Raw genomic sequence first — 13,829 nt, 5'->3', positions numbered from 1 at the left:
AACTGCTATATCAAAATCCAATTACACTTTGACAGTAAATAGATCCTCAAAGAGTGGTTGTGACTGAATCCTTGTTCCTCAGAATAGATATTAAATATATGAGAATCTCAAGAGCTCTGAAATCTGTATTGCTAGCTTCGTTTTAACTGGATTCTCTTCATCTGTGAAAAAAATTATATTCCTTAGCTAGCTGTTTTGTAAAACCAGGAAAAATATTTCTTTTTCAAGTATTCTTTTCAGGATAAGTTATCTCATCCCCCTAGAAGTCTGAAGGGATGCACTGAGAACCACAGATGAGAAGTTAAAGGCTCCATGGAATCACTTCCTGGGAAAACAGCCATAAGAGTTTATAGAAGGTCTGGAGGTGGGAATCTGGATTTTTCTCATTAACAGGAGAGAGAGCTACAGACTGAAAATGTAGATAAAATACATATATAAATACACATATAAGGACTGACCCCAATCTCCCCCAGTCACTACAGCCTGGGCAAATTCTCCTCCTAGCAAACCAAGCAAACCCCATAATCAAGGCCATTTATTCATTCATTTATCAATATTTACTAGGTACATGTTACATTCCAAGCCACTCAAAAGCTTTTCAAATGCTTACTAAATGCCTGATTGTACTCTTGAAGGGTTAATCTCTAATTCAATAAAGTCTTCATTGGTACAGTTTTTATAGCTATAACATGGAGAAATCTATTAAAAATAACAGATTCACAAGGTAATCATAGCTAGCAATAACAAGCTCAAAGATAGTGTTTCTAAATACCATCTCCCACCAAAAGGAACCAGGTTTCCTTGGAGAAATGACTGATTCCGGAAACGGTTGGGATAGGGAAAACACAAGGTAGACTAGAACATCTTGTTCAAGAAAGGAAGGAAGTGCTTAAACAATGATAGAGTCATATCGAAAGAATACTGGAGCTGGTTTGAGGGAGCTCCCGCTGCCACATCTTGGACAATTTGACCATCAACATGAATAGTGACAGAAATAGGTCATAATACATTCAATGAAAAATAAATCCATGAGTCCATAGTAAAACTCAGAAGAAGGAGAAAAGGTGGCAGGGGTGGAGAAGAAAGACGAGGAAAGAAAGCGGGGGAAAGAAGAAGAAAGCTCAACTTTACAGAAGAACACCAGCTGTTATGAATTGAATTCTGTCCCACCTAAAGTCCATATGTTGAAGTCCTAATCCCAAAGTGACTGAATTTGGAGATGGGACCTAGAGGGAGGTAATTAAGGTTAAATGAGGTCATAAGGTTAGAGCTTTAATCCTATAAGACTAGTGTCCTTATAAGAAGAGGAAAAGACACCAAAGGGTTCTCTCCCTTTCCAAGCCACAGAGAAGAGGCCAGGGAGGACACCATGAGAAGGCAGCTGCCTACAAGCCAGGAAGAGAGGATTCACCAGAAACAAACCCTGACAACACTTTGGTCTTGGGCTTCTAGCCTCCAGAACTGTGCAAAAATACATTTCTGTTGTTTAAGCCACCCGGTCTGTGGTGGTTTGTTATGGCAGCCTGAGGCAACTAACACACCAACTAATGAATGTCAAGAAAATGACAGAATTCAAAAATCACTATTTTCAACCCACAATGTAAAAATCATCAATGGATGCTAAAACCAATGGGTAAAAAACTATTGGTTTTAAAATATCACCACACAGGTTAACTTTACAATGGGAAATTTAGGCATGACATCATCACCTTAACCAGGTGATCAAACTTAACATCACCAACAGTGGGACAACCTGATATGCACCTCTTGATGGATCCAATAAGAAATATACATCCGCTATCCAGTATCCTTGCTAAGAATATTTAACCTGAATCTAATCATGAGAAAACAATCAAATAAAACCCAGAAAGGGAAACGCTGGCAAGGCAATTACCTACATCTTCAAAATAAAGTCAGTATCATGAAAAGAAGAGACCACTTCTAGAGTAAAAGCCTCTAAATATTACCACCAAATAAAATTAATAAACCTTGATTAGATCTTGGGTCAACAAAACAGCTAAATAGACCTATTGGGTGTAATTGAGGAAATTTTAAAATGGGACTGTATATTAGATGACAAAATGGAATTAGTGTTAATTTTCTTAGGTGTGACTAGTATAGTTGTTATATAGGAGACTGTCCTTATTCTTTGACAATTCTTACTGAGGTATTCATGGGCGAACTGTCGTGATGTCTGCATTTCAAATGGTTCAGCGACAATGATACATATATACGTATGTAAATAGCAAAATAAAGAGTGTATATTAGTAAAATGTTAACAGTTGATTAATGTAGATAAAGGGTATACAGCATTCAGTGTACTATTCTTTCAACTTTTCTGTGGTTTGGAATTTTTCAAAATATGCAGTTTACAAAATAAGAAATGTAAATGTATAAAATGTTAAACATTTTATGGCATGCAGCTCACCCTAACTGCTACTGACCACGTTCCTGCCAAGACCAAACAGCACAACTTAGTGATTAGAGAGCATGGACATTGGTTCCCAACAGACCTATGTTCAAAGCCTATTTCTCAGAACTTCCACAAGTAACAGTATCACCAAGCTTTAGCTTTCCGCGGTAAAATAAGAATAATATCTAACTGATAAGCAGTCAAGAAGATTAAATGAGATAGATAAACTATCCGGCACACAGGAGGCAGCGACTATTATTACTTGGCAGGATGAGGATAGGAATTGGAAGTTCTTTAGTCATCATTACATGCTTCCCGCTCTCTGGTAAGCTCTCTCCACTGAAACTATGACATCACTTACTAACAACAAGTGACTGCATTACATTATTAGTAACCATTTTTGTGGCAAGAATGTTGTGAACCAAATTAAAAGGCAAGGACCATGTCTTAACTCTAATTTCTCTATCTCCCAAAGGACCTTGTACAACGTTATATGTGGTAATATTTCATCCGCATGCTGTGATAGACCAGTCCTTCTCAACCCTGGTCGCACATTGGAATCACCCAGGGAGCTTTTTAAAAAATCTGATGCCTGGACTCCACCCCAAAATATTTTTATTTAGTTGGTCTGGGTAGGACCCTAGCCTGCAGATTTTTTTAAATTCCCAAGGTGACTGTAAAAGTGTCTGTTTTGTGTTTCTCCTTAGCGAAATGGCACCCGCCATTGCTGCCAACTTTCTACCCCCTTTGGAGTAAGCTGGAGTGTCAGGTGTAGGTGGGTTTGTATTTTGACTTGTCAGCCTTCTCCTATGAGCAGTGCTTCTCCTTCTGTCTCTTGAGAGAGGGTAGAAGTCAATTTCAGACAATTCATAAGACTTTCATGTAGGCTGTATAGGGGAGGAAAACCATCTTTCCCCTCTACCCTTCTAAGTTCTTGACTGGACCCCTGTAACCAAAGACAGATTAACAAGAGAAAAGCATACAAATTTATTTAATATGCTTTTCACGTGTCATGGGAACCTTCATAAGGAAGACCCAAAGAAATGGTTAAACCTGAGCATTTTTACATTAGGTTTCATTTAGAGTAGAAAGTCATGAGAAAATATGAGAGGACAAAGGGCATGAAGTAAGTGGAGTAAACAGGGAAACTTAGCAGTGCCTGTTCATTCAGAATTTTCTCTGTGTCCCTGTGTCTTCAGACATAAGGAGGCTCCTTTCCTCCGGGTATAGTGAGGGCATCTCTCACATGAGGGTTTTATATCTGCTTCAGGGGAAGGTCAGAAAGTCCTTCTTGCACATGCTGTTTATCAAATTCCTTCAGCTTAAAATATTCTACATGCCAAAATACCATATTTGGGGGTAGTGTGTCCTGACCCCCATCTGTTGTTAATATGAAATGTGACATATTTGTGCTTCACTTTATCAAAATTTATAATTACACCTAATGCTGCTCTTTTTTCAGTTGATGAAAACTGTAAAGGTGACTTTTCCTAAACCAGAAGTTTGGGTGAGGTTTCACAGCAGAATAGTCATCCAAACAGCAGAAATGTAACCGTAACAATACATTATTTGATAATTTGGACTTTCACAATTCAGAAAATATTTTCATTTGTTTCCTAGAGAAACTGAATCAGAAAGCAGACCACTTGAATAAAAGAAATGGAGAGGTGTGGGACCAGAAATCAGAATCAGCAAGTATCAGAATATGAGAATAAGAGCATGTTAGCACATTCATCTAGCCAGCTGCCCATGTTGAAGAACAAAGTCAAATAAAAATGTACCCAGGCATTGGTTGGAATGCTGAGTACGCCCCTTCCCACAATCCTCCAGCCACGATGGCCCCTGTGGCTATGGGTCTTAGCTACAACCCTGGTAATCTGACTCATCCAAGTACCATTTCCCTGCCCTTGGCTGTGCTCTTACAGACCTTGAACTACAGGGAAAACACCTTGTGTCATTAATAAAGTATAAAAGGAAAGGACACTCACAGTGCATAGTAAGATACAATTACTAATGATGCTTTTGTTTCTTCAAAGGAACCAGGTCTAGACCACTTCCAAAAACTATCCAGTGCCCCACTGAATAGCCAGGTAACCATGGGCAAGTCACTTACCCTCTCAAAGCTCAAGTTTCCTTGTCTGTCACACAGGGATAATAAACTGCTTACTTTATAGGATTGTTATGAGGATTCAATGCATTCAAGAATTCATGTCAAATGCTTAACACTGTTCTTCATACATAGTATCATTGGTTAAATGGAAATTATTATTATACTATTCATATTGTAATAAATCCAAACCCAGCAGTTTCTTGTGTGAAAAAATAAAGATAAGGAAACCCAAATTAACCCCTATTCCCATTAATTTATATACAAGAAAGCTTTGATATTTCCACAGACAGTAATCAACTGATTTATGCTTTGACAGTATCTTCAAACAAAATTTAGATATTTAAAATCATCATCCTTTAAAATAGAACCCAAAGACTTAATTACTTGTAGAAAAGATAGCTTCAAATTTTACAAACAAATTCCCATTTCTTTTAACCCTAAGACACGCCCTCCAAAAATAATAATAAAGGCGATGTGATAATGGGACCATTTCCATTCATTGCCAGGACATTTCTAACTAACAGAAAGGCATTTGAGACTTTAAATTTTTAACTGAAAAGAATAATGCAAATGAGAGAAAAACCATGTTAGGAAAGACAACATGGAAGAACAATGCACTAAAGAGTGGGAAACTGGAGGAGAAAAAGCAATATGACAGGCTTGATTGGAGCACAAGGAGAGAAAATTTAGTGATTACCTAGTGTACGGGAAGAAAAAGCTTTTCCTCCATCCTTTCAGATTCTGAACGTGGGGGCCTGTGAATTAAACAGAAAAAAATACAGGTAACAGGAGAAAAGGTATACAAACTTTATTGATGTTAATATTTTACATGCATGGGGGCTTCACAGAAAAGTGAAAACTGAAAGAAGTATCCTCAGGGGAGGGGTCCTTATCTATCATTTTAACAAAGAATGATAAATTGTGGAGGAGTGACTAGACACAGAAAAGGGGGTTGGGGCTGCTAAGAGTGGTAAGTTGTGGGAAGGTGGCTGTTTAATCAGGTTTATTGTGAAGACCCATCTCAGTGCTGTTTCCCAGGTCTTCCTGGCACAGGAGAGGGGACACCTCTTCAAACGGAAATTTTTGTCACCCTTACAAAGGGAAATTTATGCCCTGTTTTTAGGCAGAAAGGGGGATGGTAGAGAACTTTTTCTGTGACTTTCTCAATTGCCTCAAAATAATCTTTATGCCAAAGATTATTTATGCATATTTATGCATAAATATGCATATTTGGGGGCGGCATATTCTGGACCCCTCTCTACAAAGCAACTGAGGACTCAAATTGAAGAGTTTCCAGAGGCAAGTTGTTCTGAATAACACAGATAGATAACATTATTTTACCACACATTTTGAAGTAGCCTAAAGGAGAAACAGTAGAAGTAGACTAGACAGGATATACTTAAAAAGGAAGTTAAAGACTTCTTAAGAGGAAGGTGGAAAGAAAGGGAATTGATTTTAGAAATGCTAAAAAAAAAAAAAAAAAAGGCAAAACTAGACTGTTTTAAAAGTTTTTTTGGGGGGGAGTCAGGTTTTTATATTGTTCTTGTTATCTTTTTCTAGAGCTTTAAAAAGTTTGGGAAACATGTAATGGAATATCATAACCAACACAGATATAGATAGATAGATAGATAGATAGATAGATGGCATGTAAATGAATTTTACCTTTAGTAAACTCAACATGAGGTAAAACATCTCCTAAATTTAAGGATTCTAGTCCTTAACAAAGAAAGATTTATTACTGTCCTAAGGAAACAATTCCCATAATGAGATAAAGTGCTGCTTTTAAGTCCAGGTACTACATGGGTCTTTGGCAAACTACTAAACCTCTGTAGGTCTCAATCATACTATGGATACAATAGACTAAATGGACCCCAAAGTCCCCTCCCTCATAAAATTCTGTTTCAGTATAAATGGATATGACTCTTCTCAAGATGTGACTCTTCCTTTTCCTTCAGTCACACTTTTTAATATTGAATACTTTCCTCATAAAAATAGTTGCATTACTTATGATAGGATTAAACAAAACAAAACAAAAAACAAAAACACTTTCTTCTCAGTTCCTTTTATGGAACAAGATTACAGGTATTTTTGGGTTCCCAAAATCTCATAAAACCAAAATTCTGAATATTTTAAAATATATTGCTATCTCAAAAAGTTGTAAAATTTTTAATCAAGTTTTAATAAATAAAGTTGGTTTGGAATTAAGTGTTCATATAGTTATTAAAATGCCATTTTGAAAAATTACAGAACACTTTTCAAATGTCATGTGCATCTGAGTATTAGCTCTCTAGACATTTACATAGATCACATATCTAAGAGTAAGGGACCAATGTCTCTCCCACAGAAACTTATTACAGAGAGAAGCTACAGTGCAGGGTTAATCAGAATTAAGCATGCTATTATTATAATTAACAATGTTGATAGATCCAAAATGATTCTTTAATCTTTATCTTTTTGCAAAGTTTCAAAAACCTGTATTTTTTTATCCTATATCTTGGAGTAAAAAGGTCTTGAAATTATACTCATGTATTAAAATTATAATCCTAAACATGCACAAGTTCTGGTTCCCAAAGCACATTTTCTGGTCCCTTCAGAGCCTGAAAATAACTCAGAGCACCAGCGACGTGGGCAACGCTGCCCACGATCACCTTTCATTTTTAAGCATGTTTTTTCCAGTTCAATTTCGCGACCCTTTCTTTTCATTCTAGTTATTGGGGGCCTTTTCTAAGTACCGCCAAATAGGAAATTACCACAAAGACAAGTGGAAGGAAAAAACATTTTTAAAATAACTTCACACACCGCCTGTAATCTTGGTAAATGCCTTCCTCTCAGAGTGTGCGGGCATTTCTGAGATTTCTGTCAAATCAGTCGTGTGGGCCCCCCACAGGGATCCGTGTTCCCTTTTCAGCTCAGTAATCAAACAGCTGTGACTGGTCCATGTCTGCCTTTGTCCACTTCTGACCTACATGTTCCTGTGAGGGACATCTTTGTCTCACTTTTCTTTGGTCACCGAGTTCATGTACCTCAATAGGCTAAGTCTCACAGTCCATTAACGAGAATTCTCAGCTCAGCCCTAGGCCACCCAGAATCCCTGGTTGTATGTTCTCGCTGAATGGCTTCACTGGTGGCCCATTCAAATGTGCTAATGTCAGAAAAAAGGGTTGAATGGGGCACCAATGTACACCATTGCCGAGGCAAAGTGACTGGGCTTCCAATAAAGCCTCCCCCGGGGTGATGTTAAGCAGAGTTATCAATGGTGCTGAGGCTGAGCCAGGACTAATGCTCCAATCATGCCATCAACAGGTGGCACAGATGCAGCCACTTCAATATGAAATCACAGCGCAAAGTTCACTGGCAATTCAATCCTCTCTCCAGCTTCCAACCTCCAGATAAAAGTGTAGCTAGGCCTCCTTCCCTTTCTGGTTCTGGGGCAAGCTCACAGAAGACATTCTGGGTGGGAGAGGAAATGGGTACTGTTTGTTTCCAATTGTTCTGAGGTTAACACCTTCGTTTGAGAAGCTTTCTTAAAGGCCTTTTATTTTCTCATAGATGTACAGAAGCAAATAAAGCATTGCTCAGGGATCACCCCCAAAGCACTAAAAGGGCATTTCAGCTCAGCAAAGGAATATTTTGATTATGCAAAACAGATGCTACATTATGGTCCCATGGTGCTAATTCTCAGAACATCTTGAATTGCAACTAAATTTTGAAGGTATGATGACCAAACCAATTCTGCAGCCCTTCCTCCCCTAATCAGGGCAAATTGATAAGAGGGGAAAAAAAGTTGGAGTAGCTCCCAATTTTTCCTTGTAACTAGATATGTCTGAGAAGAAACATAAAGGGAACCAACAAGTCAGGATTTTCATAATTTTTTAAAATTCACTTGAAAACTCCCGGATTTCTGAATTATTCACAAATATACAGTATCCCCACACATTAACCAGAAGAATAGTCCAAAATTATAGTCCCACTATCACTCAAACTTGACACCAAGATGAACCAGTACCACTGTAACAGTGCCCAATAGAGTTAACAGAAACTGATAGCTATAGAAATTCTTGAGCTTGTCTTACAGAACAGCCGATATGGGAACAGCTTGTTAAAACCTCTTTGCTTATAAACTGCCTTCATGGATTAAGCTCGCTTTAGTTAGGTTGCTTTTCTTTCTTTTTTTTCTCTTTAATTGCATACCTTCTTATCTTCACACAGCTCAGTTGGTATACAGAAACTTGGAGTCAGCTCTTGTCCAGTGCAGGCCGGCTGGGGCAGGTTGGAACCACCGACGCTAAAACTGGGCCTGTGCAGGCGTCCTCCGACTGGCCTGGTGACGTCAGAGGACCAGGAAACTCCACCCTCCAATCACGCTCAGCGCCTCCGTTTTGACTACGCAGAAACACGTAACCCGGATGCACCTGTGCAGAACGCCAATTACCTCACCTTTTACCACGCCTAAGACCACCCTGCTCATCCCATAAATATCCCAGCCCCACCACCACCTTCCAGCAGGCAGATCTCAGCCTTGTTTTCCAGTCTCCTCGCTTGGCTGCCTTGTCAATAAACTCCTTCTCAGCTGTAAACCTCAGCATCTCAGCTTTTAATTTGGTGCCCGTGGGCCAGGTGGACCTAATAATGGTAACACCACTGCCTCCCAGATTCCTAATCCTTAAATACTTATGACAGTCCGCTGAGCCAGGTCATGATCAAGTCAACCTCAATCCTCCAGGAAGGCCCAACATTCTGTTTGGCCCCTCACTAGGAGTCAAACATATATAAAAACTACTTCAGTTCTTCAGCTCCCTCAAAACCATTTTTCCACTCCTAAAAAATGAATAGGATATCTCACCATCACATCTTTTCCCTAATTTTTTATAATGGACATGGATTATTTTTATACTTAGAAAAAGCTATTTTTTGAATAGTAAAGTTACTTAATCCTCAATCTTCTCTTCCTCAGAAGTGGAATTTTGTCCTCAATTTCCTAAGAAAACAAAATATTTGCATGACATGTTAGTAAGAGAAGCAACTGGCTGAGTTTTAGGAATGAAATACAAATTAGTCCACTAAGAAAAAATTTCCTGCCTTCTCTCTTCAAAATGTCCCTCCTTCTTAATCACACTTAACCCAAAGCTATTTAAGGTGTAAACTTAAATATTTTTAAAAATCTATGGCTTCTTGTCAGAACGGATGTCCATAGAGCCCACACTCCTTCAATTGGGATAGCCTTTGAGAGTACCTATTTAGATCTTGGTCTAGGACCACAACCATGTGATGCCATAGCTTTCCCATTTTGGTTCCTCTGGTATATTACCTAATAGAGGATGTAATAGTCCCTTTACAAAATAACAAATGTAAGTGAAAATTGGGTTGGGTTCATACCTGGCCAGCTGGCTGGCATTATTTCTCTCATCTTTATTCCTTACGTAGATCAGCTTAAGTCAGAACCTTTACAGCATTTTTTAAAAGATGCCTCTGGATTTTACTTTCTTCACTGCCTCTAAAGAGGCTCCACAGAGTCGGGGCGACGGGCTTTCCGTCCTAGAACCATGGCCCAGTTTGTCCGTAACCTCGCGGAGAAGGCCCCGGTGCTGGTCAGAACTGCTGTGACTTTCTCGAAGCTTCGATTGGCCACATTTTGGCACTATGCCAAGGTTGAGCTGGTTCCTCCAACCCCTGCTGAGATCCCTACAGCTATTCAAAGCTTGAAAAACATTATCAATAGTGCTCAAACTGGTAGCTTCAAACAGCTCACAGTTAAGGAAGCTCTACGGAATGGTTTGGTGGCCACTGAGGTGTGGATGTGGTTTTATGTTGGCGAGATCATAGGCAATCGTGGCATCATTGGCTATAATGTTTGAAGACCAATCATTGCTTTGTTATTTGGGTGTTCTTGGACCATGTGTGAGCAGACTGCTATTTGAATAAAATAAGACAATGTGTCAAAATCAGTGTTTCTCTGTCAAGCACTACATGGAAGGTCACAATTTCTCTTGATATTAAGTTGGGTTGTCTTTTGCTTTAACACATTAATACAGCTCTAAATGCATGTCTTTGCTTAGCCTGCAATTGGAAAGGATAGATATGAACATACCAACCTGGTGCATGTATATATGAGGATAGCATTTTACTTTGAAGGCTTGAAATAAATGATATTTAAGCTTAATTTTAGAAAAGTTGGGGAAAGACTTTGAGAAAACAAGAACTTGTTCCAGTAGGAGAAAAATAATACCATGTGCCAAACATGGTATATACTAGTTAAATCACCTAGTATAAAGAATACAATTTGGACTGTTTTTCTTTGCTAAAATCAGAGAAAGACCCCTTTGACAACAGCTGTGTCTGTAAATGTAGGGGTACTTTTTGTCAACTTGAATATAGCTTCCCCAAAAGAGACCAGCCGGGTGATATTCTGTGTGTCTTTGTAACATCTTTAACACTAGGACAGAGAATGAAAGCAATGACCTATGTTTTTAATCTAATTTTGATATGTTATTAATCTGTCTTTTTTTTTTTTAAGGACCTATCTTTACAAAAATAAAATATCCTATAGATACTTAACAGGATTATAGTTTAGTATCGTCCATGGGTCAAAATAGTATATTATGTCCTGAAATAAATACAAGTGATTGGTATCAGTCTGTCATCTTGAGCCACTTTATTGAGGATTTGGGAGCGACTTAATCATTCATTGGCTTTTCCTGGGGTTCTTACCATCTATGAATGTCTCGTTGGTATGTTTCTAAATCTGTTGTAACTCTCTTTGCAGCCACTGCACAACATGGAATACCAGCTGATGATAAGCAAAAGATGATTGCATATTGGAAAAGCATCATGGCTCACAATATAGTATTAATCCTTTAATAGTATTGAACCTTTATCCAGTCAATCCCAAATTTACCAACTGGTTTTGAACACTGCTGCTTTAGCCAATAAAGGGCACAGCTTTTCTTTGTGATAGGCAAGAACTCTCCAAGGAGAGACTGCTACTCTCTGAACTGTGAAGTAATGCCTAACTTACTGCAGGTGGTCAAAACTGAAACTACCTGTTTTCAAAAAGCATTCAGTAACTTAAAATATGCATAGCAACAGACAGAAAAGACACTACTACAATAATGGTGATTTTCATGAATTTTTCTATTGCATACGTGAGTGAGCAGTGCAGTTAATTTTTTAAAAATTTAAAGGTATGAGATCAGCTAGCACTAGTAAGAACCTACAGAGGCCAAGTTGATTCATGATATGTAATGTGATTTTATTTTAACTACATGGTCACACCAGAAAGTCCTCAAAATAAATGTTTACTACTCAAAAAAAAAAGAGGCTCCACAGAATGCCTGGGAAGAATGGGCCAATCCCCAGCTGTCCCTTTGCTTACAATTCCTTCCCTCCTCCCCGTTGTCCCCTCCTCTGCTTCCCCTCCCCCAACTGCCCAAACTTTGCTTTTGAAGGCATCCTTGACTTCAGAGAAGTTAGACCATGTCTTTTCTTTCTCTAAGGCAGGCTAATAGAGATAATGGGCCCTGTGGGAGAGAGGAAGCCAAAGAGAGGGATTCCTTTGGACACTTAAGGGAATTATTGACAAGGCTCACCAGACTCGGGTTAACAAATGGAAAGCAGCTGAGGTCGTTCCACTAGACCCTTTACGCTCTCAAGGAAAGGCTGCGGGGTGGGGGGGGGGGGGGGGTGGGGAGAGGGGCAAGTTGTTGTTTTGGGGGAGAGCAATTTTTTAAATTATCCTTAGGCCACTTATTGAAGAATCTAAATAAATGTTTCACATAATTGAGACTATTAATTAAGGCTACACCCAGGAACAGTGGTTAGCGTTTTGCTCACTGGACAGAAATGGAACAGTGAATGAATTCTGGTTAAGTGAGAAAAAGTCAATATCACTCATTTCATAAGTTAGAAAACCAAGTATTTAAATGTTGCTGCAGGACAAGTCAGAAAAAATTTAGCATAAATCCTTTCTTTTTTTCCATGAGTCTATATTTTTCACTGGAGATAGACAAAGGACGTAGTTACTCTCCCAATCTCCCTAACTTCAGTAAAGAACTCTTTACAACATTCTTTTGATGTTAAAGCCTGGCCTTTTCTTGCATGTACTAGATATCATATGCAGGGACTTTAACATGGGAATGTATCTACCAACCCACCTCCTCAGAGCAAAATCTGCTTCCATTATTAACCTTTAGGCTGGAGCTCAGTGACGATTGTTCTTATTGGACCTTAACTCTAAAAATTCACTCAAAGCTGCCACCTCCTTTCCAAAGAATGACTGAATTGAGGTTGCAATACAGAAACATTCCAAATAGGAATTAGACTTCACATTGGCTCTAATTCTTCCTCTATGGCTACATGGTAGCCAGATGTTGTTGATACTGGTGAAGGCTGCATGCATTATCATCCTTCACATAAACAGCCCAATTCAGAAGTCAGAGGGATTAGATATTCATCCCAAAGTACAAAAATAGCCTAGATCAGATTTAAGGTGTTAATACAGTTACATAATGAACATTCTTCTGAGTGTTTTGTTATTGTTGTTGTTACAAACAAGTGGTCTTTATATGGGAAAAAATTGTATTTCTTTTTTTACCTTTTTTTCCTTGTGACCCTAGAGCAGAATTAGCTTGGCCTTGTGTTGACTCTACTCCTAAGAGGCAAATCCCTTCATTGAAAGAAAATCTTCCTCCAAGAATCCCACGCTCAGCTGCTAAATTAAGAGAACTAGTCTAGAAAGATGCAAAGTAGGTATTTTAGTTCAATACAGCAAATTCCAAATATGCATGTGGGTGGGTCTACATCACAGACCAGCAACATTCCATAGAAGATCTATTCCTCTATAAAATAACCTTTTTCCTTCCCGTTGACGAAGTTTCCAAACAAACATCCAGCTTTGTCTTCTACTCCTACTAATGCCATTTATGTTGTAAAATCACTTTTTTGCAAGATACAAAGAGTGTGATTTCTAAAAGCAAGTGTCAGATAAAGCAATTTATTGTATGTAGATTTTAATTGTCTCTCTAAAAAAAGAAGAGTCAATTATGCCAACATCCCTAGCAAAACTACCACCTAGTGACATGCTGTATATTTGTCTACACTTCCAGAGCTGGCCATAAGCTGGAGATGCCATCTTTCTGGACTGCCTTTGAAGTTCTAATGTTTCTGTACTTCAAAGAGGTACCAAGACAATATTAGGAATGACGAGAGTGGGTCCTATTCCCCAATTCAGAAAATGTTAGACATATTTTATGAGCCTAAATGACTTTCTGTTTCATTGCCAAAATCTTCCCTCACCAAAGGATTAAAACT

At 38.5% G+C, this 13,829-nt stretch overlaps 1 protein-coding gene across 1 annotated transcript; it reads left to right on the top strand.

Annotated features, from left to right (window-relative positions):
- The first annotated feature begins 10,066 nt into the window (after positions 1-10,066).
- Positions 10,067-10,827, top strand: LOC103005922 (ATP synthase subunit g, mitochondrial-like). Its single transcript, XM_057544160.1, has one exon. The coding sequence runs from the start codon at positions 10,067-10,069 to the stop codon at positions 10,376-10,378; it is 312 nt and encodes a 103-aa protein (XP_057400143.1). The 3' UTR covers positions 10,379-10,827.
- The last annotated feature ends 3,002 nt before the right edge of the window (positions 10,828-13,829 follow it).

The sequence above is a fragment of the Balaenoptera acutorostrata genome, chromosome 3 (assembly GCF_949987535.1).
Source record: "Balaenoptera acutorostrata chromosome 3, mBalAcu1.1, whole genome shotgun sequence".
In the NCBI taxonomy this organism is placed as follows: Eukaryota; Metazoa; Chordata; class Mammalia; order Artiodactyla; family Balaenopteridae; genus Balaenoptera; species Balaenoptera acutorostrata.
The sequence above is the reverse complement of the archived record's forward strand: the minus strand, read 5'-3'. Positions and strand labels throughout refer to the sequence as shown.